This window comes from Panicum hallii, chromosome 7 (assembly GCF_002211085.1).
Source record: "Panicum hallii strain FIL2 chromosome 7, PHallii_v3.1, whole genome shotgun sequence".
Lineage (NCBI taxonomy): Eukaryota > Viridiplantae > Streptophyta > Magnoliopsida > Poales > Poaceae > Panicum > Panicum hallii.
The window spans coordinates 37479742-37502970 of NC_038048.1; the positions used below are offsets into that span (position 1 = coordinate 37479742).

Sequence of the window (23229 nt, forward strand, 5' to 3'; positions counted from 1 at the left end):
TTTGATTTTTGAAGAACTCCAATCTTGTAAAAGTATGTTTGGATTTTTTTTTATGAGTTTGGCAACCTTGACGTGGACTTTCACTTTAGATTGTTTATCAACAGTTGTTAAACAATCTGATTTCTAAGTTAAGTGGTACACAATTAACTTTGCCGGATGGATCACTGTCGTCTACGGTAATTTTGAGTTTGTCGGATTTTCTATCTCTTATTAGATTTATTGAGTCTCTTCTAAAATTTAGCTGATGAGACAGTTGTTCGTCAAACATCACCCTCAAGTCTCCCGTTCTCTCACCTCTCTATCCTCCATATTATAACATGAGAGTACCAGATTATCTATTACATCTCTACCGTACACCGATGTAAACATATTCAATTCAAACCCTGTTCATCACTAGCAAACATTTAAAAACTACCCCATTCTATTTTCGCCGCAGCAAAGCACCACAACCTCGATCACAATGCGATCAGCGCCATTGCACCGAGAGCCGCGGTGGCCGCACGCCGAGCGAACCGATCGCCGGCTCCGCACGCCGAGATCGGGGCGTCCGCGACTCCCGCCGAGTCATACTGCCTCGGCGCGACGGGGTCTGGCTCCGTCGCGGGCGCCCCGGCACCGTCGTCGTCCCCCGGAGGCGGCGGCGGCGCGGGCACGTCGTCGTCCGGGAACGCCGCGACGGGCGGCTGGGCGCGGAAGAGCGTGGCCGGGAGCAGCACCCGGTCGAGCTCGTAGATCGCCATGGGCGCGTCCACGGACACGCTCCCGACGATCTTGGCGTCGGCCCACCTGGAGCGCACGTGGACGGTGCCCGCGTCGTACGTCACGTTCACCGTGTACAGCCCGCCGGCGAACGTCGTCACCGGCCCGATCCGGCTCAGCCCCTCGAAGTCCGCGAGCTCGTAGTGCTTGGCCAGCGAGTGGCACAACATCAGGTTCTTGAGCTGAAGGCTGGAAAGACCCGACAGCACCTGCGTTATCGTTCGTCAACACGGAAATCGATCCTGAATCAACCTACCTACCGTCGCTCTGTAATTCCACCGTGCAAATACTCCGAGGAGGTTCTCGACCTTACCGACGGCTTGACGGCGGCGAAGGCCTTGTCGACGGGGACGAAGATGGTGATGCCCTGGTCGGTCAGGCTCGCCTGGTTCTGGAACACCTCCACGAGGTTGGTCTGCTGCAGGTACCCGAGGAAGGTCCGGAATGGCCCGTCGAGGGTGAGGATCGCGGTGAGGTTGGCGCCGCCCGTGGCCTGCGGCGTCGGTGGCCACGTGTCGGTCTTCTGCAGCGCCGCCGCCCGCGGCAGCTTGACGAGCGGCCGGTGCGCCCCGGCGTGCAGGACGACGGACACGGACATCACGGTCGCGAGCAGCGCGAAGGCGGCGGCGCACCTCATGTCGCAAGCGTCGAACACGATCTCGCAGTGCCGGCTATTTGCGACTGCACAGACAGGGAGACGCCGAGATGCGATCTTCGTGCCAGCTGCGAGCTCTCGTTTCCTATTTTTCCAGCGGCTCAGAGGACACTGCAGGACTGTGTCAACTGCCAAACGATCGTCTTGAGAGTTGAGACATGCAGCTCTGGAAATTGTCACGGCACCAACAGAACAAATCGACACGTCTGCAATAATAACACACGGGCAACGTGCAACAGAAACCTCACTCCTCTTACAGCAACAAAGTTTCACCGTGCGGCACAGAGAAATCGGCGTCTACATCATCAGAAACACGGAAGCCAGGAGGGTCAGGTGGCCAACAAGAACGCGACCAGCACCGACCCGGCACGACGGGCTCCTGCTGAAACCATGCCCGGTGCCGGCCGGGGCGCCGTCGGCCGCATCGCCCCCGCGCGCCGGCGGCGCGGGCGCGGGCACGGGCGCCACGGCGGGCTCGTTCGGGAACAGCTCCCGGGGCAGCAGCACCCTGTCCAGCGCGTACACGGCGACCGGCGGCGTCGAGTACACGCTGCTGACGAGCCTGGCCGCCCTGGTCCAGCCCGACGCGACGCGGATCCTGCCTGCGGCGTAAGTGATGTTCACCATGCACTGCTCCCCGCCGGCGAGCGTGGGCAGCACGGGGCCCGGCGCGGCGGCCAGCGCCGCGAAGGAGGAGAGCGGGTGGTACCGCGGCGCCGCGTGGCACAGCATGAGCGCGCGGAGCTGGTCCGCGGCGAGGCCGGGCAGCGCGGCGCCGCCGACGGCCGCGAACGCCGAGTCCTCGGGCGCGAACACGGTCACGCCCTGGCCGCCCGGGGCGTCGGCCTGGCTCTGGAGCGTCCGGATCACGTCGGTCCGGACGAGGTAGTCGAGGAACGTGCCGTAGGGGCCGGCCAGGGAGAGCAGGTCCGTGAGGTTGACGTGGCGCGGCGCCGGGGCTGGCGCCGGCGTTTCGGCGACCGGCGGTGGTGCCCTCTGGGACAATGCCGCCGGTGGCAGCCCGAGGCACAGCACCGCGATGGCAAGGAAGGCTGGTTTGAGCTCCATTTCTGCCGAAAACTGCAGCGGCGGCAAGCCTTCACCGCGAGGAGTGCGAGGAAGATGAAGCTCAGGCCGGGACGAGGCTGTGAACTGATCGGAGGAGGATTTGTAGCGGACGGTGAGCCCATAAGAAATGGTGGAAGTGCAGGGGCTGGCATTTTGCTGTCAGTGTGTCGGTAGGCGGTATTATGCTGTCATTGTTAAGTGGTCAGAACCGAAGAAATTGGTCAGGACCATTCGATTTGGGGAATGTTTTTCCTTTCCCTGACGGTGGTGGTGCTCCACGTTTCTTCTGATCTGGGGTTTTCAGCTATCGCGAACTCGCGGGTTCGAAGCACGTATGCGGATCGTTAAGACTTGACAGGCCGAAGTAATTTATATATCCACATGCACCGACAGAAGCGCTAGCTGCTTTTGAAGCGCAGGGAAATGGAAGCCGATACTGAGAGAACAAATCAAAATTGCCGTTGACGGAGCACAATGAGACGGGAGGGAGTTCTTCTCCAGGCGCAGGGCGGGGGGTGCCGCCGGAGATGGCGGACGTGCGCGCCGCAAATCAGCCTGGCTACAGGTTCTGTCGGCCCTAACACAAAGAACCATATTTACACACAAATGTTCATATTTACTCACAACCAAATTTTGGCCAGCCCTTGCTCCGATGTACGCATGCAGTTCATTTTTGTGTGTAAATATGAACATACTGATCTGTCCAGAGAAACTTATATTCAACTTACTATAATTTATAAATTGAAAGATGTGTCAAGTTGTAGAAATTCTCATAATCGAGAGAAACAAAAAAAACTACACAACAATTATTTAGAGGGATCAAATTATGATCGTTCGTTATACTTATAGAGATGCAATAGCTTGTGTGCCTGCGCATTTACTCTTAGTTACAGATCATCATGGAAAGGTTACAAAAACATTAGCCCATTTAATAGTACTAAATTAATGCATGGATATTAATTAAATATCTAGTATTAGGAAATATCTTGAAAAACTAAGAAAAGTGTGATATAATGCTTACGATAAATAGGTTTAAACTAGGAGAAAGTATAGTCGATGGAGAACCATCCCCACCGGGGGCGGATCCGGCCCCCCCTCCCCCCCAAGTTGAATCCTTGGATCCGCCCCTCATCCCCACGAGGGTACCCCATTAATGAGGTAGTTTTTCTTTTCTTATGGAAAAATATCAGAATTAGTAGTGCCATTTTTCATATCAATGTTGGGTACGCAGATACCAACTCTATCCTTGATTAGCTGAACTTGCAGTAGAGGACGTTATAACCTTGTGAGCTCTCAGTCACTGCAAAATTATAAGGGAACTGGCTTGAATCAGGGAATAACCATGAAAAGCCACGCTCGGCTATGATCACGGGAGGGTTGCCTGAAAAGTGAAAATCATGACTAAATGTAAGAAAACTCGAGGCCCAACTTTTATTTTTCTCAAAAGAAGACCTTTAAAAATAGTCCTAGAAATTTTAAGTGAACTTTGGGGTTCAATCCTTTTTGATACTAGAAGCATAGCAATTGGGAAAAAAGAAGCTCCCAGATATTTACTTTTGTAAGTGCTACAGAGTACTACCATGATTACCGGGACAAAAAAAATAAAGAAAGAGATTATGTTTTAGTTATCATGGATCCACATTATAACAGTGGTGATTGATTAGACAAAAAAAGAGAAAGATCTGAAACCAAATCAATAATTCAGTCGATATAGATAAGACGAATGAAGAGTTCAAATCCTATCCGAAAACGTAGCAGCACATGGTTTCAATATGTACATGTTTGGCACCGTTGATGATGAGCATACGAGGGAAAAGGGTTCATGAGATGACCACAACTGACGATGCCATGCGAATTGCAATGACCTGGCCGGTGGTGACGTTGACTGCCAACTCAAATCTGTCAAGCTTACGTATAAACGTAAAAAGCTTAACTCGTGGGATTGAAGGTAACTTGAAAATTATTTTGAAAATATGTGAGAATAAGAGAGAAAAATGGATCAGCATCTAGTCTTTATAGAGCAAGATATATGCATGCAATAATATATATATATATATATATAATATTCTACACGTGCTTGTAGCTATTCCTACATATATATATCTCATGATGTAGGAATTACAAGGTATATGTAATCATACAAGACCATCTGTGAAGGTATATACTTTAAATATGTGACCATACATGGAGTATATGGATATATTTATTTTTATATACTAGTACTAATATATAATCATGATATATTTAAAAAATAGGGATGCTTTTAAAATTTTTCGTACATATCCCTTTGAAGTATCTTAGAATTAGTATACGAACATATTCAAAGTGATAAATAAGTACGTGAATATACGCATGGTGGTATACTGATAATGAGAGTAGCTACAAACGAGTGTAGATAAAACTTATCATATTATATATATATATATAAAAAAAATTCATTCTACACGCACTTGTAGCTACTCCCACATGTGTATCCCATGACATAGGACGTATCTGACCCAACGAAGAGCATGTACGTGACGTACATGATGTGATCATACTGGAACATTTATGATGGTATATACGTTGGGTACATGACCATACATACAGTGTGTGAACATACTAAGGTATAATTATAATATATTTAGTAAATAGGGGTGCATTTAAAATTTTATTATATATCCTTTAGAATTAGTATATGAACATACTTAAGGTGATAGATGAGTATGCGAACATAAACACAGTGGTATACTGATGGTGAGAGTACCATTGTGTGTATGTTCACATACTTATTTATCACTTCGAGTATATTTATATACTTATTCTAAGATACTTCAAAGGAATATATACGAAAAATTTTAGAAGCATCCTTATTTTTTAAATATATATTATTATACCTTAGTACTAGTATATAAAATTGAATATGTTCACATACTCTATGTATGGTCACATACCCAACGTATATACCATCACATACACCTCGTACGTATCTTTTATTGGGTTACATATGCCCTACTCACATGTGTAGCTATAAGCACGTGCATAATAGATTTTTCATATATATTTAAATATATATTTTCAGTCATATAGACAAATTCTATAGCAAATACAGTTTGTTGTACTTTTGATCATCAGTGGTGCTAGAACTTAATAGAAAAAAAGCAACTGTATCCAAAGCATTCAGGGTGAAACACCATGTACCATGGGCGCGGCCCACCCTAAGATCCGGCCCAAAGAACTTCACCACCTATATTTTCATCTCATATATTCAGCCCGCACCTCCCACGGTCCACAAAGACTGCTTTGAAAAAAAAAATAGTTCTTTTAGGACATCTAGCTCTGGATTCGCCACTGCCACGTACTCCCTCTCTTCCATAAAAAGTAAAATCTTGTGTTTGAAAAAAATCATACAAAGAGTGCAATTTTAGATATTGAATCTCAACTACCTACCTAATTAAGTGCTCAATTTGATTTGCATGTGTGGCAAATAAATAAGGGTGTTTGAGTCTTTTCACATCACCACTAACCTATCTAAAAATAATTAGAATTGCACCCTTCTTGAGATCGAGGGAGTATCTCCAACCCGATGGTCTCTGTGCAGCGGAGACGGCCACCGTACCAGCCACGACACAAGCAATAGAAATAACGCATGGCCCTCACGAGTGCGCGGTGGCGACGACGACCAAGCAAGTACTATTGTAGCAGTTGTGGCCATCAGTTGACACCACACCTCCGGAGATCGATGGAGAGCAGAGCACGCACTCGTGAGGGCCGGACGCAGCTTCGTCTGTATACTGGCAGATTGGACAAGAAAACTTTGGACTCCGTATCAAGACTGATGAGAACGCTCTCATCAGTCTTGGATCAGAGCTGCCGGACGGGGACGACCCGGCGGTGCTGCGCGCCATGAGTGGAGTAGGGGGGCGAGCTCGAGTCGCTCTCGGTGCGCGCTGCAACGCATCTCATCTGCTGCTCAGGCCGGCAGCGACGTGCGTGTGCGATAAGACGTTACGTGCTGGGGACCGGCGCTCCGTTGTGCGTTTCAGATGGATCAGGCAGGGTCGCCGGTCGCCTGGCTGGCTGGCGCTCTCCATGAGAATATTTTTTTTTCTTCTCATGGAAGAAAGAGGAACATTTGATGCAGTACGGTACAGAGTGATGCAGTACGGTACAGAGTTAAGCAGGAGCCAGGACCGGACCGGGAAAATCTGAATCCAGCTGGCGTCGCTGTCCTCCTGGAACTCGGGTAGGGTAACCGTTGGGAGTCTGCGCTGTTCGTCATGGGGTTCCTGCCCACCTGCGCGCGCCGCGGCGCCTGATTCGCGGCAGCGGCCGCGAGGGGGCACAGCGAGCACCGCGGCTGCTCGGGCCCCGTGCCTCGCGATCCGTTGACGTGCCGCCGACGAACCGCACCGATCGATCGCACCCTCGCCTCGTCCTCCCCGCGAACCAGATGAGTCCCTGCCGCGTCGCGACGCGATCCGGGCATCCGGCCCGAGGGTCGCCGCGGTGGACGCTGCTCATGTCAGTGTCACCGTCAGGTACGCCGCGGGCTGCCGACGACGACGACCCGCGCCGGTGCCAGCCAGTTCCCTGGGCCAGTCTCGCGACTTTCCCCGCGTGGCCGCATGGAGCCCGTGTCCTTTTCCGCCGGAAAACGCCAGCCGGCGGAGCCCGTCTCACCCCGGAGTCCCTCCAGGACCAGGCTCCAGCCAAGGGCTCCAGGCGACTCGGCGTTGAGCACGCGGCCGCGCGGCGCATCGATCGGGATGCCATTGCCACCGGCCAGCCTGCCTGCCAGTCCGCTGGGTGCGACCTGCGACGGGCGCGTGTGGGCCTGGTCCACCTGCACTGCACTGCACCCAGGCGTTTATTCCGCGGGGACCCTGCGTGCGTCAGCCATCCTGTCAGGGAGCTGTGGGTCCAGGACTCCAGGTCCTTTCACTGTTGCTGCTTACTCCTACGCCATCTCATCAGGCTCAAACAGATGCAACCGAAGGAAGTCTCAGCCTCTCAGGAGCAAGCTTACAGTGCCGTTTACTGTACAAACACAAGTGATAAGCTACGGTTTCTCAGTACCTGTACCAGATTGGTTCGGCCATGATTTCTTTAACCACCCAAACAACTCTACCCTCCGCGTCATTACTCGTGTTCCTTTCTGCTAGCATATGAACACCAGCATTACTGGAAAAGGTAACTACCCAACGGTGCCGATTGGAGTACTAGAGACCGAGATCGTACTTTGATGACTAAATGACGAGGAAATTGCGGTACTAACGAGAGAGCACGAAATACCTAGGAAGGTCATTTCAACTTGGTTGATGCAAATGTCGCTTGAAGCCATGGTAGAATGGTGATGTATTCCTAGTGAGTCTTAGTTTTTTTTTTTGAGGGGTGTCTAGTGAGTCTTAGTTTTTTTGAGGGATGTCTAGTGTGTCTTAGAGCCTCTTTGGCAGGACTCCTCCGCCACCGGCTCCAGCTCTTTCGTACTGTGCTGCACTGTTTCACCCTGTAGCGGCAAGAAAAATAGCTCCGGCTCCACTATTTTTTGCGTAGAGGGACATAAGGAGCCGGCGGAGCTGGGTTGTTGAAGCTTCTCCTGACTCCACAACAACAGTGGTCTATAGTACGGGGGTTGGAGTCGGATAAAGTCCAGCCAAACACCATCTTAGTTGGTTCTATCATTATCAATAGGGATACAATTGTCACACGTGAAGGTACAATAGGACAACAATGTATCCATTGCCAGCCGAGTCTTAGGTGGTCCCATCATTCCCGCTAGCGGTCTAGAGACACGGCTGCCAATCTGTGTGCCGTCTGTGAGTTCTAGATGCGTGTGTAGAGACGCCTGTATACACGTACATTTATTTTCAGATACTACAGCTGTACCTAGCTGTAAACACAACCCCAAATCTGTTGAGCAGTCCTTGATTTGATCCTGCAGAAACCCCCAAACGATCGAGCCGCAGCGCTGATCCTCGGGGGATCAAATGGAGGCTGGAGGCAGGTGTCTCATTATTTGACCACCACTACTACTCCCTCCGACTCCGTGTACCCCACCACCTTTCCCTGCTGCCAGTACTCTCCTTCCTGCTCGCCCCTCGCCTCCCCCGACGCAGCTCGGCACTACTTCACCTCGTCTTCACTCCTCTGTCTTCCTCTCCCGGGTCTCAAATTCTCAAAATCCAGCAAAGCCATTGCGGCGGCTCAAGGTCAAGGGGATTTCTTGGTTCTTGCTGCCTTCTCGGCCTCCTGGGGGGCGGCATTTTCGGTCCAGACCGCCGTTCACGGAGCTGTGTCCTTGCGCCGAGGGCCGGGTGGCGCTCTACGCCGGAGGCGATGAGGGCCAGCCATGTCTGCTCCGTTCTTGCTTCGCTCGTGCTGCTGTGGCTGGGCATCGCCGCCGCGCAGGAGGCCTCCTCTTGGAAGACATTGAGCGGTACGCGCGTCCCCCCATGGTCCTCTTCTTTTCTTCCAGGGCCGAGCCTTTGACTCTGGGACGCCGCCAGTTCATGTTCGCTCAAAAAACCCTCTTTTGCGCACATCTGTTTTGCTTTTAGCCTTGTTCTATTTTCATCCATTCTAGCATCGCCGGAAATTCCTGCAATTAGCTACGGATTTTAGATTTTGGGTCAGGGGATGTTTTTGGACCAAGCAAGATGTCTTCTTTCCCCACTGGTAGCTTAGTCTCTCAGGCGTTCAGCTGATGGTCAAGTTATTGCGTACTTATTTAGGACCTGGCTGCAGCTTTTGAGATGAAGTTTTGGTACATGACTGTGGGCTGCTAGTATCTCTGTATACTTTACGTTTCTTATTGTTACAGAGACATAGAGCGTGGTCTCCTTGAGGTTTTATCATACCTGCATATCCCATTTTGCACAAGACATCCTGCTTCCTGGATGCATTTCGGATCAGAGTTAGGATCCACCCATGTCATGCATACTGTAGGCTAACAGATACGCCTGTTTTTTCAGGCAAGGCGCCAGCAATTGTAGCAAAGGGTGGATTTTCAGGGTTGTTCCCTGATTCAAGCGAAGATGCTTATAGATTTGTGCAGTATGCTAGCTCGCCGGATACAATACTATACTGCGATGTGCGGCTGACCAAGGATGAGTTTGGCATTTGCTTGCCGGACATAAAGATGGACAACTGCACAAATATTGCAGATATCTATGCACAGGGTCAGAAGAGCTACCTTGTCAATGGTGTGCCTACCTCAGGATGGTTCTCTGTCGACTACAATATCACTGAGCTTGGACAAGTCACTCGTAAGTGCTATGACACTGTCCTAAGTTATCTCATTAAATATTGTATGTTGTTTATGCCAGTAGCCATGTTAGTATTAGACGAAGAAACGGGAAATGCCTCTTCCCCTCTTAATGAAAAACGTGCCTAGGCACAGGGGAAATGCCTCTTGCAGTCTTGCTGTGAACTTTCCATGATTTGAGCAACATGATTTGTTTACTTATCTAACTCATCGTGATGTATATGTCAAGCAGTCGTGCGGTCAATCAGTTCTCGAACACCCAGATTTGATTCAAATTCCTATCCAATACTTGCTGTTGAAGACGTGCAGTCCAAATTCAAACCTCCTGGAATTTGGCTTAATGTTCAGGTACAACTGAGAATACCATTCTATATAGTAGATCACGTTTGGACTGTTTTCTGCTGTCATGCTGTAACCTCGTATTAATGCCATTTGCAGCATGACAGGTTCTACAGCCATTTCAATCTAAGTATGAGGAACTATATCATTTCTGTATCTAAGCGTGTTGTTGTCAATTATATCTCGTCACCTGAAGTGACCTTCCTCACCAGCGTACATGGAAGAGTTAGCAACAAGACGAAGCTTGTGTTCCGCTTTCTTGATGAGAGCACTCTCGAACCATCTATGAACAAGACGTATGGTTCCGTCTTGAAGAACCTTACATTTGTCAAGACATTTGCATCCGGGATACTGGTCCCAAAGAGCTATATTTGGCTTACTTCATCAGATAATTATCTACAACCGTATACTTCAGTTGTCGATGACGCTCATAAAGCTGGGTTAGAAATTTATGCTGCTGATTTTGCAAATGACTTTATGCTCAGTTACAACCATAGCTACGATCCCTTAGCAGAATATCTGTCATTCATTGATAATGGTGTGTTCTCTGTTGATGGTGTACTGTCTGATTTCCCTGTTACACCATCAGAAGCAATTGGTGAGTCCTAATTCTTTCTACATTTTTATTTTGTCTCAACACAATTTTGTTCTTCGAATTTTCTACCATTTTCTTTTATGAGGAAAGAAAGCAGTGGGTCAGGCTTCTAAGTCAATAATTTGGGTTAAACCACAAAAGTTTTGACATGAACTTGGTTTTATCTAATAGGTTTTATAGCTATTTAGAACTCTATTTTTTATTTGAGAAAGCGGTTCTCTGTTCCTGAAGGAAGTAACTCACCAACCAAATCTACAAGCTGCATAATTTTGCTGTTTTCTTAGCACACAGCATGGAATAATCTTGATATTCTCCTTTGTTTTCATGCTTGCTTCAATCACTCTTCAAAATATGTGGTATAGTGGATCTTTTCAAATATTCCACGTTTTCTGCTTTGCGGCATGTACCTTTATACTGGTTTCAGAGGTTTGGATGGCTGCGAAATTGTCTTTTCGCTGGATTTCCTCCAGCTGAAGCCAAGAGGTTCTCAACAGATCTAGCTTGATTGCCCTAATAAATCTTATATCTAAACATCTGTAACTTGATACGCAAGCAAATTAAACAAAACATTAGGATAGATACAGCAGGTAACTATAAAATCGTATTGCTAACTTGATATCCAGGAAAACTAACAAATTGAAAGAGATTAATATGTAGCCCTAATGAATATTACCTCTAAACATATTTCACGTTATCCTGACAAGTAAGACGAATCATTAGGATAAATACAGGCAGGTAACTATACGATCTTATCTCTAACTTGATATCCAGGAAAACTAACAAATTGAGAGAGAATCAATATCTAAATCTCCTGTGACATTGTTGTTTCGTTTCCGTAGAAATCAAAGAGCATTTGCCACAAATATCCAGTGCGTTTTTCAGCTTTTACACCATATTTTGAACCCGTTTTATTTTGTTGTTGTTTCTATAGTCTGTGTTCATACAACTTACCTGACTATTCAGATGTGTTATAGCTTCTCATCCACAGTGTTTCATATCTTATTTGTGCAGGCTGTTTTGCCAATTTAAACAAAAGTAACACAGATCATGGTATGTCTAGATCCTTTGTTCATTGTTTCTTTCTTCCTTCATGTTTATCTATTGCTGGTAACCAGTTCCTCACTTTTGGAATGTAGGAAAGCCTCTTATTATTTCCCACAATGGTGCTAGTGGGGACTACCCTGGGTGCACTGATCTAGCTTATCAAAAAGCAGTTGATGATGGCGCAGATGTCATTGACTGTCCTGTTCAAGTGACCAAAGACGGGGTGCTAGTATGCATGAGTTCTGTTAACCTAATGGATGATACTACTGTAGCAAGATCGCAATTTGCCTCTCAGACGGCAGTGATAAAAGATATTCAGAGTGTGCGAGGAGTCTTCACGTTCAACCTCACGTGGGATGACATTGTAAAGAATCTGAGACGTAAGTTGAATTGAAATGTTTCTGCTATTGAAACAAAGTGCAAAATTTTATATTTTACTTGTTATGTAAATCAGGAGAAACTATTTTGCTAGACCCTAAGTCACCTGCTATCTGATCCGGATCAGCTTTTATTGACTACTTATATATTTTATTGACCATCTAGATAGCTTTATTGCTCTGCTATTGTTTGCTTCATTGGCATCAAGCCTGCATTCTGACATTAACTTTTCTCCATCCTTACAGCCAAAATATCTACCCCATTTACCACCTACAGACTTGATAGAAATCCGAGATACAGGAATGCAGGAAATTTCATGAGACTATCAGACTTTTTGGACTTCACAAAAGACAAGGATTTATCAGGAATCATGATCAGTATAGAGGTGAGAATTTATACTAATACTGAGTTTTTAAGTGCATGAAAAGAACCACATTCATTTATTTACTGTTATGATATTGGCTGCCACTATTACTTCTGTTGATTCATTAGGTTGTTCTGTCGTCATATTTTAGTACTAGGGTTTGTCATATCGATGAAGACAAAACCCGTAAAAATGTAAAGACTTCCAGTTATAGATTTTGCCCTCAATTAACTTGCTGGTCATATTTTGCAGTATGCCGCTTTTGTGGCAGAGGAACTTGGATTTGACATGGTAGAAACAGTTATCAAAGCCCTTGGTGATGCTGGTTACAACAATCAAACTGCCCAGAAAGTTATGATTCAGTCGACGAATAGTTCAGTTCTGGAGAAGTTCAAGCAGCAAATGAAGTATGATCTTGTGTACATGATCAACGAAGAAGTCAGGGACGCTGCACCTTCCTCCCTCACGGACATAAAAAAGTTTGCTAGTGCCGTCTCCGTTGATACTGGCTCTGTTTTCCCTGAATCCCACCATTTCACAATGTACAAGACCAATCTTGTCCAGACACTGCAGAATGCGGGTCTCTCAGTCTATGTTTACACGCTCATGAATGAGTTTGCGTCTCAAGCATACGATTTCTTCTCAGATGCCACGGTGCAAATCAATTGGTATGTTACAGCCGCAGGAGTGGATGGCCTGATCACCGAGTTCCCTGCCACAGCAAGAAGATACAAGTGTAAGCTCAGTTAGCCTTCTTGTCTTTCTTGCATCTAGATAGCGGCATGTTCAGTTCACAGAGCATCCAAAATACCTGCAGCTGTGAATCTACTGCACTCATACAATGCGTTCTATTTTGCAGCGAACAATTGCATGAACATGGGGAACAGCACACCGGTTTTCATGGACCCTGCTCGTGCTGGCGATCTCATGCAAACCATCATGATGAAAACTGCGCAGCCACCAGCATTGGCTCCCATGCCGCTCCTGACAGACTCGGACGTGGCAGAGCCACCCCTGCCTCCTGCCAGATCAAACAGCAGTACGTCGCCAACACACTCGGGCGCAACCAGGATGCATGCTCATGCTACTCATATTCTGGTCCTTGTCATACTGCCAATGCTTTTTGCTTGGTGTTCCCTGGTCTGAGCTTGCGATGCAAGTCATGTTCGTCGTTCAAACTGGACACCGCACCAATCTAGTACTAATCAAATATTCTTCACCACCTGTAGCAGATTAGGTTCGGAATGCATATGACACTTCTCTGAGTTATCCATGGTCCATGCTGACGTTTCAGTACATATATGTGTGATGGGTAATATATTATCACTTCTTCTCAAGGCTCTAGGCAAAGTAAGGGCTATGGTCTAGTGTTAGCAACTCAGATGGCAATATGGCATAGTTCTCTACACTCTGAGCCTATGAACCCCCATGACTGATCTGTACTGAAAGGCTGAAAAATATGAAAGTTGCGACAACCATCCCTGAATTATGATGGCGTTGCACATGAGATATTGAGATGGATGTGTTTCCGGATGACCTGTGTGTTCTCTGATCCAGTCACAATAGGTATGTTCTTTCATACTCTTGTGCCCTGTGCACGTTGAATTTTGCATCGTACCGCACTCGTATGCAGGTGCTAGTTTTTGCGTTGATTGCCTGTTTCCCTGGCCTGGCGGCTTTTGTCGTTGGCATACAGTGTAGAGTTCTTGTGATTTTTACCCTTGCAATCTCAGAGTCTGCTTCCTCGTTCGGAGGCCATGTTACCGTTCTTTTCTCTGAAGTCTGAAGCCCTGAAATGACAGCATGCCCTCATCCAGCTCGTTTACCCGGTGCCACAAACAAATCAGAAACCAAAGGCCATTCCTGGATACCGAATGGCCTAGGCCTAGGGCCTCGATCGGCAACTAGTCCATTCATGATCCATCCAAGAAGATGACCGCGCAAGCACGAACAGGCGGGGTGGGTGGACGGATGGCACCTCAGCGCCATATCTGATGCGAGATGCCGATAACGACCTGCAAATCCGGTTCTTATCTCGTCGCCAGCCAGCCCTGTTCATGATAAGCACTGCGATGGACAGCCGCGTGCACATGGTAAGGAAATGTTCCGTTCACGTCTGATGGTCAAACAGAACATGACATGCAGCTATGTGCCTGATCCGTCTTTCTTGAGGGGGAAATCTGACCTATCTTGTGTAAACTCTGTCATCTTCTTTACCTCTGCCGTGTGATCTGACGGTTGAAAACCCACGTAGACACGTAGCCCACTGACGTACATGTACGATCATGTCGAAGGAGTTTACTAGTGCTAAGAATCCATTATCAAAACAAAAAAAGAATCGAGAAAATAAAAAGAACTCACTTTCAAGGGATCCTTGCCTGAACTTTACTACAGTAATAATCAGTAGTACGAGTGTAGGACAGCTGGACAGGTGCGTCTCCCATCCATGTCCTATCCTGCTGCTGCCTCCAAAGGAACCGAATCACATTGGCCGCCCAGTTACTTTCCAGTGTCAAGCAGATCCCAAATTGCCCTCCAACAGAAAATTTTATATCCAAGCTAGTACGCACTGAAATCATCAGATGTTGTGTCAGTAAATTGGTGCGAAATTAAGCATGACGAGCTGACCTGATCAAGCTGGAATTGCAATGATCAAGTGGGACGCAAAAGGTGATAACACAAAATTTGAATCGAAAACGGTGAAGCTCTGACACCAATTTCAATCAAACATGTTGCCTCATCGTCTGATTTTCCCCTTCACTCGGAGCTTCAGTCAGGCTGTTTATGTCGCAGATCGAGGATGGAGGATATAGACCATCACGCCATGGTGATGATGCTAGAACTCCGCAGGCAGGCACACCGCTCGCCTCCCATGGCCGCTTGCCGTCTTCGCCTCCTCCGGTGGCGTCTGGCTCGCCGCCAGAGCGGTTCCCCACCAGTTGAAGGCGGTGGGTGTCGGCGGTTGGGGGGTTCCGGAAGAAGCGAGGCTTGTGATCCAGACGCCGATGCGGCGATTGATGGAGGGTGGTGGCGTGGCGATGGGGTCTCCGGCAGCAGCGGCCGCGATCCGAAATGCGGTATTGGGGGTTATAGTGCAAATTCCAGATATGTATTTTACAAAAGCACCACTATTTTGGATTGCGATCAGTAATGGCGATCCAAATTAGGGGTATCCTGCAAAACTTCGGATCGCATTTTATAAATATACCCCTCTTTTGGATCGCGACTATTAATCGCGATCCAAATCAAGGGGTATATTGAAAATTGTCCTCCTAAAATTTACGAATGAACCTTCTTCTTGGGTAATGCCGCAGCCGGCCCCTCCTCGGCCGCGCGCGCCGGGCGCCGGCATCCTCACCGTCGAGGCGGAGGGCGCCAGGCGCCGCCGCGGGGACTTCGCGCGGCGCCACTAAGCCGCCGTCGGCTATCGCGTCCGGGCCGCCGCTGCCGAGCGCGCTCTCGTCGACCACCCGCCGCCGCCGCAGGCCACGCCGCACAAGCGACACAGCACGGGCCGCGTAGCCAGAGGAAGATCGGATCAGCGACAAACTCGCTGACGGACGGACGGACTTCCAAGAACGTCAAAACAGACTTCCCCTTTTGGTTCTCTGCTCCCAGGATCACTCAGGTTACAGGGACTGTTTGACCAAGTCTTGCTTGGTGATGAAGGCACAAGGACCGGGCGTGGCGGCGGCCGGGGCTACTGGGAGAGGGACGAGCACTGGCTAAAGCTGGAAAGGTTGCGAGGTTAGTGGAGGGACGGTCGGTCACGCCGAAAACAACTGCTCCGCACCGGCCAGGAATTAGCTAGCGCAGGATTTCAGGCTTCTCCTGATCTCCTACCTCCCATGCGCTCGTTTTGCCGGCCGGCGGGGTTAGATAGCCAACCCTACAGTACAGGTGCGGCTAGCAGCTAGAAAGCTAGAGAATTTGAACCGGGACAGGCTCTGCGTACCGTCTCCTGACAGGTTCGGATGTGGCAGCGCCAGATCAAACAACGGCCGGTGCAGTTTGCGGCACATCCGCTAGAATAGCAGAGTAGTTTGAGCATCCAACAACCGAGCAAGCAGAAGGGGTCACGATCAGAATCATGCAGATTGGAACCAGTTTTATTTAATAGTGAACAACAAACAGAAGGCGTGCCGCATGCCCATGAAAAAAGATGCACACCGCAAGCTCCTCGGCCGGCTGGCTACGACGACCGTGCAGGCTTGCTTTATTGTGGAACACGAAACACACATCGATCACGAACAGAACAGTACAGAGCGGCAACGGCGGCGGCGGCGGCGAAGGCCGACCGACGGACGGAGACGGAGACGAACGGCTGGTTCCACACACCTCCACGGCGCGGCGGCTCCAGATGGCGGACGGACGCGCGCGCGGGCGCGGTCCGATCCATCATCCGTCGCGCCGGCTCGCCGGAATGAATAATCGATCTCATTCCGCGTCGGAGACGTGGACGGGAGCGAGGTTCCACACCGCGTTGGGACTCTGCTGATGGGAAGGGAAGATCCCGACCACCGTGCCGTCCCTGACGTTGCCCCCCAGACCGTTGAGGGTCTGGGTGGTGTCCCGGAGCACCCTCACCTCGCGGAAGCCGCCTCCGAGGTCGGCGGCGCCCAGCGTCCACAGCATCGACAGGTCCACGCGCACGTCGCCGAAGTAGGGGGCCAGCTGCACCTGCACGTCAGGCATGGGCACGTGAGTCAGTCTGACGATGGAGGGATCGTCGTTGGAGAAGCAGGGTGGCCGGAAGGAGATGCAGCTTCCTCATCACTTACATGCACTACATTATCTGACGGGGTGATCAGGTTCTTGTTCACCAGGGCTAGCCCCGTGGCCTTGTTCACCAGCGCGAACGCCCGCTGGCCCTCGTCGTCGGTCACCATCCCGGAGCCGCTGAACTCTTGGACCCAGTGCTGTTGTGCATGTACACATTTCCGTGTAGGAGTACATGACGGATTTTATTATATATATATATATATTATTGAAGGGTAAACTAATTAACTAACAATAATCTTATGGTATGTTAGGATACGTAATGCAATGATGAATTGATGATCGGGCGGCTGGCCTTGCCTGCGATTCGTCGGCGGGGTTGGTACGAGCGAGGACCACCGTGCTGCCACGGACGGCCACGCTCAGGTTGATGTCCTCCCTGCAGAAAATCCTGATGTGCTGCGGCATGGCTCAACTGTTGCTAGCTTCCTGACTAGGGAAGGGAACAAACAAAGACGGCGCAGCGCTACCAGCAAGAAAGCTAGCTGTGTTTCCCCACGACTTGGACCAAGTGAACTTGTCGCTCTGTTGTGATTTGAGGCCTCCCAAGGCTACCTTTTATACTCGCTGCGCGTGGCCCTCACGCATATGCGGCCAACGTGATTTTCCGTCGTAAACACAGAGAGAGATAAGATTAATTACGACTGACCATGTGTGTTCGTCAAGTCATTACTTTTTCCTCGAGGCTCCAGTGACGTGAACGTAGTTCATACAAAAAAAAACACTGGAAGCACCAACTGTAGAGAAAAGACACGTACATGCAGCACATATCAGGTACATTAGTAATTTACGATTATATTCTAAAAATCAAGCTTATCAAAATAGGAGTGTACAATTGTAGAAAATCATGATAATAATGGAACTTGTAGAAAAAAAAATTATGAAGAGCTGCCAAATTATTCCATTTACACTAAATGACATTAGTAAGGGAAATTAAGATGAAATACGATGCATGAAAACTCATTCGTAGCTCACTGATTTTGCTAATGAGTGATGCGTGCCTTCCGGTCTTGAATCATATTTTTTCCAGTAGGTAGGACCCCACAAAAAACGTGTGGAAAAGAAATAACATACAGTATCCGATTGAGCATGTCGAGAAGGGGGGGTGGAATTTGAATGAGAAAACCCCTACTTGAGGAAAAAAGGAGGATCGAATATGAGTAGTCGGTTGGAGATGCCGGTTAGAAAAGCAACTCATTACCATAAAATTTTAACCACACACACTAATTAAACCTAACAACATTGTTTCGAAATTATAAATGTTTCTATACGCATGATAATGTTGTGTACCACCACAAGCTTCACTATTCTATGGTTCGGCCGTGAGCAGGGTCTTGTCAACTTATCCACCTCTCGCTATCATAGCCCTAGCGTTGACTGCTGACTGCTCGTATTGACGTCTGCATGTGTCATTTCTTAATTTCTTTTGTTCACGTGGGGTGCCGGTACGTAGGGGTGGAAAGATTCTAAAATTTTAATCTAAATAATTTAAAGGCTGTGCTTATATTTTGTATAATTTTGAGCAAAAAATAATCAAAGATCGAGTTGAATTGTGTAGGAGGAATAAGAGCCAGGATCCATTACCGTACCACAACTAGATGCATGCAAAACAGGTTGGTCATGAGAGATGGGAGGGTGGCGCCACCGTTGACCACAAACAGTGGCACACTGGCACAGGCGCCGGCATGGTGGCATAGTAATTGGCCGTTGGCAGAGACGAAAGGCACACGGATCGACGCCGTCCTTCGCTTCATCTTCTCAAATCCACAGGCCTTCTCAAGCTGTCTAAAAGTTGATCATGGAAGGTGATGATCGCAGAGACCAGGCGAGATGGCGAGTATGATGACTAGTCGTCGAAGCCGAGTCACAGCCGGCGTTCAGAGATAGCCTTGAAATTTGATTTGATTGATTCCATTTCCTAACCCATCTTGTTAGCTTCTGCCGACGATGACGCCTGCATGCAGGGTCTTCGATTCTTCGTTCAATTTCTATCTTTTTTCCCTTGGCCGTTGCAGCACCCAGGACGTGAAATGATCGAGCTGCTGCGTTCGAGTCAAAGGCTGTAGCGTTTGATTATGTATCTGTAGGGATAAGCTTGAAGCGGAAGGCTCGACCGTATTTTAGACGCATTTGGTTGGGCTGTTTGATGAACAATGGGGCTGTAAACGAGTGAGTTAAAGAAAAAAAACTGGACAAATGCGCGTTGGGTGGTGTGTTGATTGGAGGCGTACACTATCAATGGATAGAATATGTAGTTCATCGTTCATACTGGATCCTGGGAGACTAAGACGAAGATGCAAGCCATGTAAATATCAGTTATTGTTTGGATATAGGCCGCAAATGAGTAAAATGCACCGTTCATCCTTAAATTTCGCTCGGGGTGTCATCCCAATCTCCAAATTTTCTAATCATATTACTTGAGGTCCAAATCACAGTTGCTTAAGTAAATCGAAAGTTATATAATTTTTTCAAACAAAAAATATCTATAAAATGTATACACATAAAAATAATTTATACCAATTTACTTGTACAAATATATTCAAATACAAAAGATATGTATAAAAAATTAAAGAAAAAGAAACACGTATGAAAAAATATTTTTTAAAAGAATTAGAAAATAAAAATGATAAATTTTGAAGGAATTATTGAAAAAATATTCGGCATATAGTTTTGAAACAAATTTTGGAGAAAAATAAGAAAAATACAAGAGCTGATTAGAAAATTTCAAAAAAAAATTGGACCCACGTATAAGCTCCACATAAGTCGAAACACTTTCACTTTATAACTTAAAAAATTATAATTTAAACTTTACATGATATGATTAGCAAGTATAAGAATCTGAATGTGTATTTGAAAGTGTAGGGATCGGGATGGATGACACCCCAAATCAAGTTCGAGGGCTGTCTGTGCATTTTACTCACCACAAATCATGGCTCCACGTGGGAATATTACATTTAGATCCTAGCTCTACATGTTTTATTTTACGGAAAAATCTAGTTTACACCCTCGAACTATCGTAAAAGTCCGATTCTCAACCTTCAACTGCAAACACGGATAACAGAGGCCATCCATCAGGCAAATTTGTCTCTTAGGGTAGTTTCAAAGGTGGCTTTGTATTTTTTTAAAATAAAAATTCTAATTAGATCTACAAAATCAAAATTAATTTATTTTAAATTATAAAAATATGAAACTAGTACCAAAAAAAATTCTAAAAATGTAACATATGTACTATTGCTCTACTTGAATCTTAGTTATTCAAAATTAATAGGCATAACTACAAGCAACCAAATACTATGAATATGTAAAATTTGGATCGCAATAACTAACAAATATAGTGCGAATGGATAGGTTATATTTTTAGAAATAATTTTATACCTATTTCATATTTTTTAAAATGAATTACTTATAATTTTTTAGCGTTAATGAGTGGTGAGTCTCTTGAGGCCGTGAATCATTCTTCCCCAAAGTTTTTAGCGCGCACACAGGTTTTAGCGTAGCTGATTTTTCAGTGTGGCTACATACTTGGATCCAAATAGCTACCGCAGGGTCTAGAGCGATGCCAGATTGATGAGCAAACTCTAAACGAGCCCCATCCAACCTCCTATCAATTTTGAGGGGAGAACGGTGTAAAATAGGGAGGGGTGAAAAAAATATGAGTATTCCCTTCCAAAGAAAATGAGTAGCCGGTTGGAGGTGCTGGTTAGAAAAGAAATTCATTACCAGGACCTTTTAACCACACAAACAAGTCAAAACTACTATGTTTAATAATATTTCCTTTTTCAGTATTATAGATGATATGATTCTATATATGTATGATGATGTTGTGTATGACCACAAACTTCTATATTGTATGGTTCGGCCGCGAGCAGTGTCCTGTCATCAGCTTATCCCCCTCTCGCCATCCTAGTAGCCCTATAGTTGACCGATCACACGTTGCCGCTGCATGTGTCATTTCTCAGTACTGCTGATGTGGCGTGGGGCGTGAGAGACAGGCGGGGTGCCGTTGTTGATCGCAGGCGGGCACAGCGCGGCATTCATGCCACATGGTATAATTGGCCGTTGGCAGCAGAGACGAAACGCACACAGATCGACTAGTCGCCGTCCATCACTTCATCATCGTCCCGAATCCACAAGCCGTCTCAAGCTGCCTCTCAGCTGGTCACGGAAGGCGAAGTCGCATGCAGATCAGAGGGGCAGGCGATGGCGAGCACGACGTGGTCGTCGGGTAAGAGAGGGACGCCCGTGGGCATGCACGTCGTTCCAGCGATGCCGCCCTGCCGGCGCCCAGCATCGGCGCAGTCTGCACAGACGATCAGCCGGGCCATCCTGGTCAGCCGCGCGCGTCACAGCCGGCCGGCGTTCAGTTCAGACATGGCCTTGAATTGATTGGTTTCCATTTCCTAACCCAACTTGTTTGCTTCTGCCGACGACGGACGGCGACGCCTGCACGGTCTTCGATTCTTCGTTCAACTTCTACTATCTTTCCCCCCTTGGCCATTGCAGCATCCAGGACGTGAAATGATCGAGCTGCTGCGTTTGAGTCAAAAGGCTGTAGCTAGCTAGCTAGCGTTTGGTTGGGCTGTTTGTTGAACAACGGGGCTGTGAGTGAGTTAAAGAAAAAAGAACAGATCATACGCTGAAGATAATACGGCGGCTAATCGCACGTGCTATGAATAGATATTCCGGTGTGTGATCGCCTGCTGGCTTGGCAAGATCGCTTTGCCATAACCATTACCAACGTTCACGGTAAGGGGAAGGGGCACAAAGGGAAGGGGCCTTGGGTACGGTCCTGTCTGACGATTGGAAACCGCTGCTCTCTCCAAGTCTCCAGTACAGTACACTTTTGATCAGTTCGGTCATCGTGCCACGCGGCATCCAAGCACGAAAGAACTAGTAGCTGATTCTCGAGCAAGAACAGCTTAACATACGGCTATCTACTGTCTGTAGATTACAGGACAGGAGCATACATGTATGCGATCTCGATTGGTTAAGATACGGGTAGTCACGGCACGATCAAGCAATGGTTACCTGTATCCATCTTCTGCTCCTGCACAGGCTGCGCATACACATGCGCACGGCGCGCGGGCGTCAGGCGTAAATGACGTAGCGCAGGCTCTCGCGCACCATAAGGTGCTCGACCTCGTCGGCCGCGCGCGCGGGGCGCCACCCGCTCGCCGCCGCCCACGCCTCCTCCGCGCCGGCCCCCTCGCCGTCGCCCAGGCCGACGGCCCGCGCGCCGCCGCCAGGACCGCCCTGGCCGCCAGCAGGGCGCCGACCGGCGCCGCCGCGGGTGCTCCGCGCGGGGCGGCCACGTCGTCGTCGCGCCCGCGGCGGCGCTCTCGTCCGCCACCCGCGCGGTCCGCCGCCTCGGCCGGCGCTGCAGGCCCTGCCGCACGAGCGACAGCACGCCGCCCCACATAGCTCGGGACCCAGGACGGGAGAACTGAACTACTACAGATCGTCGGTGTCCTTGGAAAGCTATCCAGGACGGGAGAACTGAACTACTACTTGATGTCGCCTGCTGCGTGCGGCGCAGCTTGCCGTGAACATCCACCACGTGCACGTGCTAATGTCCACCTTGATTTGGATGAGTGTGAGCTCAATGCAATGAGATGAAATCGCCAGTATTGGGCGGGTAAGGAGAAGATCAAGCGTCGACAGGATGCATGATTTCAGCAGGGTCAGGTCAATATGGCAACGAGGAAACCGATTTGTATGGGGGGTGAAACTCAATCCGAGGAGGATCATATGATTTGGGTGTGGAGCGGCTCAATACTGTAAGGATAACTATTCAAAGGAGAAAGAAAAAAAAATCAATCCGTCAACCAGGAAATTGATTGTTAGGGTGGCCACGCGGTGCTTAAGATCAAGTGCGACATCTAAGCTCCCACGCATTTGCTCCCTTTGCACAGCTGTGCAGCGGTGAGTGTTAAAACACAGACAACGCTGGTGTGACTGTGAGCATGGAGATGATCGAGGAAACAATGTGCTTACGATGGCGA

At 48.2% G+C, this 23229-nt stretch overlaps 4 protein-coding genes and 1 pseudogene across 4 annotated transcripts; 1 reads left to right on the forward strand and 4 right to left on the reverse strand.

Annotated features, from left to right (window-relative positions):
• Positions 1–455: 455 nt before the first annotated feature.
• LOC112900736 (fasciclin-like arabinogalactan protein 7) lies at positions 456–1396 on the reverse strand. Its single transcript, XM_025969549.1, has 2 exons — positions 1073–1396; positions 456–968 (listed from the first exon to the last, which is right to left on the reverse strand). Exons 1-2 carry the CDS (start codon positions 1394–1396, stop codon positions 456–458), a joined length of 837 nt encoding a protein of 278 aa, XP_025825334.1.
• A 209-nt stretch (positions 1397–1605) lies between these two features.
• LOC112899037 (fasciclin-like arabinogalactan protein 7) lies at positions 1606–2482 on the reverse strand. Its single transcript, XM_025967365.1, has one exon. It carries the CDS (start codon positions 2480–2482, stop codon positions 1712–1714), a length of 771 nt encoding a protein of 256 aa, XP_025823150.1. The 3' UTR covers positions 1606–1711.
• A 6029-nt stretch (positions 2483–8511) lies between these two features.
• LOC112901321 (glycerophosphodiester phosphodiesterase GDPDL3-like) lies at positions 8512–13981 on the forward strand. Its single transcript, XM_025970209.1, has 9 exons — positions 8512–8900; positions 9436–9729; positions 9961–10076; positions 10167–10665; positions 11674–11712; positions 11799–12086; positions 12330–12469; positions 12701–13184; positions 13308–13981. Exons 1-9 carry the CDS (start codon positions 8801–8803, stop codon positions 13592–13594), a joined length of 2247 nt encoding a protein of 748 aa, XP_025825994.1. The 5' UTR covers positions 8512–8800; the 3' UTR covers positions 13595–13981.
• A 2552-nt stretch (positions 13982–16533) lies between these two features.
• On the reverse strand, positions 16534–17754 carry LOC112900999 (ricin B-like lectin R40C1). Its single transcript, XM_025969797.1, has 3 exons — positions 17528–17754; positions 17230–17367; positions 16534–17128 (listed from the first exon to the last, which is right to left on the reverse strand). Exons 1-3 carry the CDS (start codon positions 17633–17635, stop codon positions 16886–16888), a joined length of 489 nt encoding a protein of 162 aa, XP_025825582.1. The 5' UTR covers positions 17636–17754; the 3' UTR covers positions 16534–16885.
• Positions 17755–22170: 4416 nt separating this feature from the next.
• Positions 22171–22646, reverse strand: LOC112898943 (annotated as a pseudogene).
• Between the last annotated feature and the right edge of the window lie 583 nt (positions 22647–23229).

What these genes read in the sequence shown, in the direction of transcription:
- LOC112901321 (XM_025970209.1), top strand. Translation starts at nt 8,801, where the DNA reads ATGAGGGCCAGCCATGTCTGCTCCGTTCTTGCTTCGCTCGTGCTGCTG. An exon ending in TACACCATCAGAAGCAATTG is followed by an intron (nt 10,666 to 11,673) that starts GTGAGTCCTAAT and finishes TTATTTGTGCAG; the next exon opens with GCTGTTTTGCCAATTTAAAC. An exon ending in GAATCATGATCAGTATAGAG is followed by an intron (nt 12,470 to 12,700) that starts GTGAGAATTTAT and finishes CATATTTTGCAG; the next exon opens with TATGCCGCTTTTGTGGCAGA.
- LOC112900736 (XM_025969549.1), bottom strand. Translation starts at nt 1,396, where the DNA reads ATGAGGTGCGCCGCCGCCTTCGCGCTGCTCGCGACCGTGATGTCCGTG. An exon ending in TCGCCGCCGTCAAGCCGTCG is followed by an intron (nt 969 to 1,072) that starts GTAAGGTCGAGA and finishes ACGATAACGCAG; the next exon opens with GTGCTGTCGGGTCTTTCCAG.
- LOC112900999 (XM_025969797.1), bottom strand. Translation starts at nt 17,635, where the DNA reads ATGCCGCAGCACATCAGGATTTTCTGCAGGGAGGACATCAACCTGAGC. An exon ending in ACCCCGCCGACGAATCGCAG is followed by an intron (nt 17,368 to 17,527) that starts GCAAGGCCAGCC and finishes CATGCACAACAG; the next exon opens with CACTGGGTCCAAGAGTTCAG. An exon ending in CGTCAGATAATGTAGTGCAT is followed by an intron (nt 17,129 to 17,229) that starts GTAAGTGATGAG and finishes CCTGACGTGCAG; the next exon opens with GTGCAGCTGGCCCCCTACTT.
- LOC112899037 (XM_025967365.1), bottom strand. Translation starts at nt 2,482, where the DNA reads ATGGAGCTCAAACCAGCCTTCCTTGCCATCGCGGTGCTGTGCCTCGGG.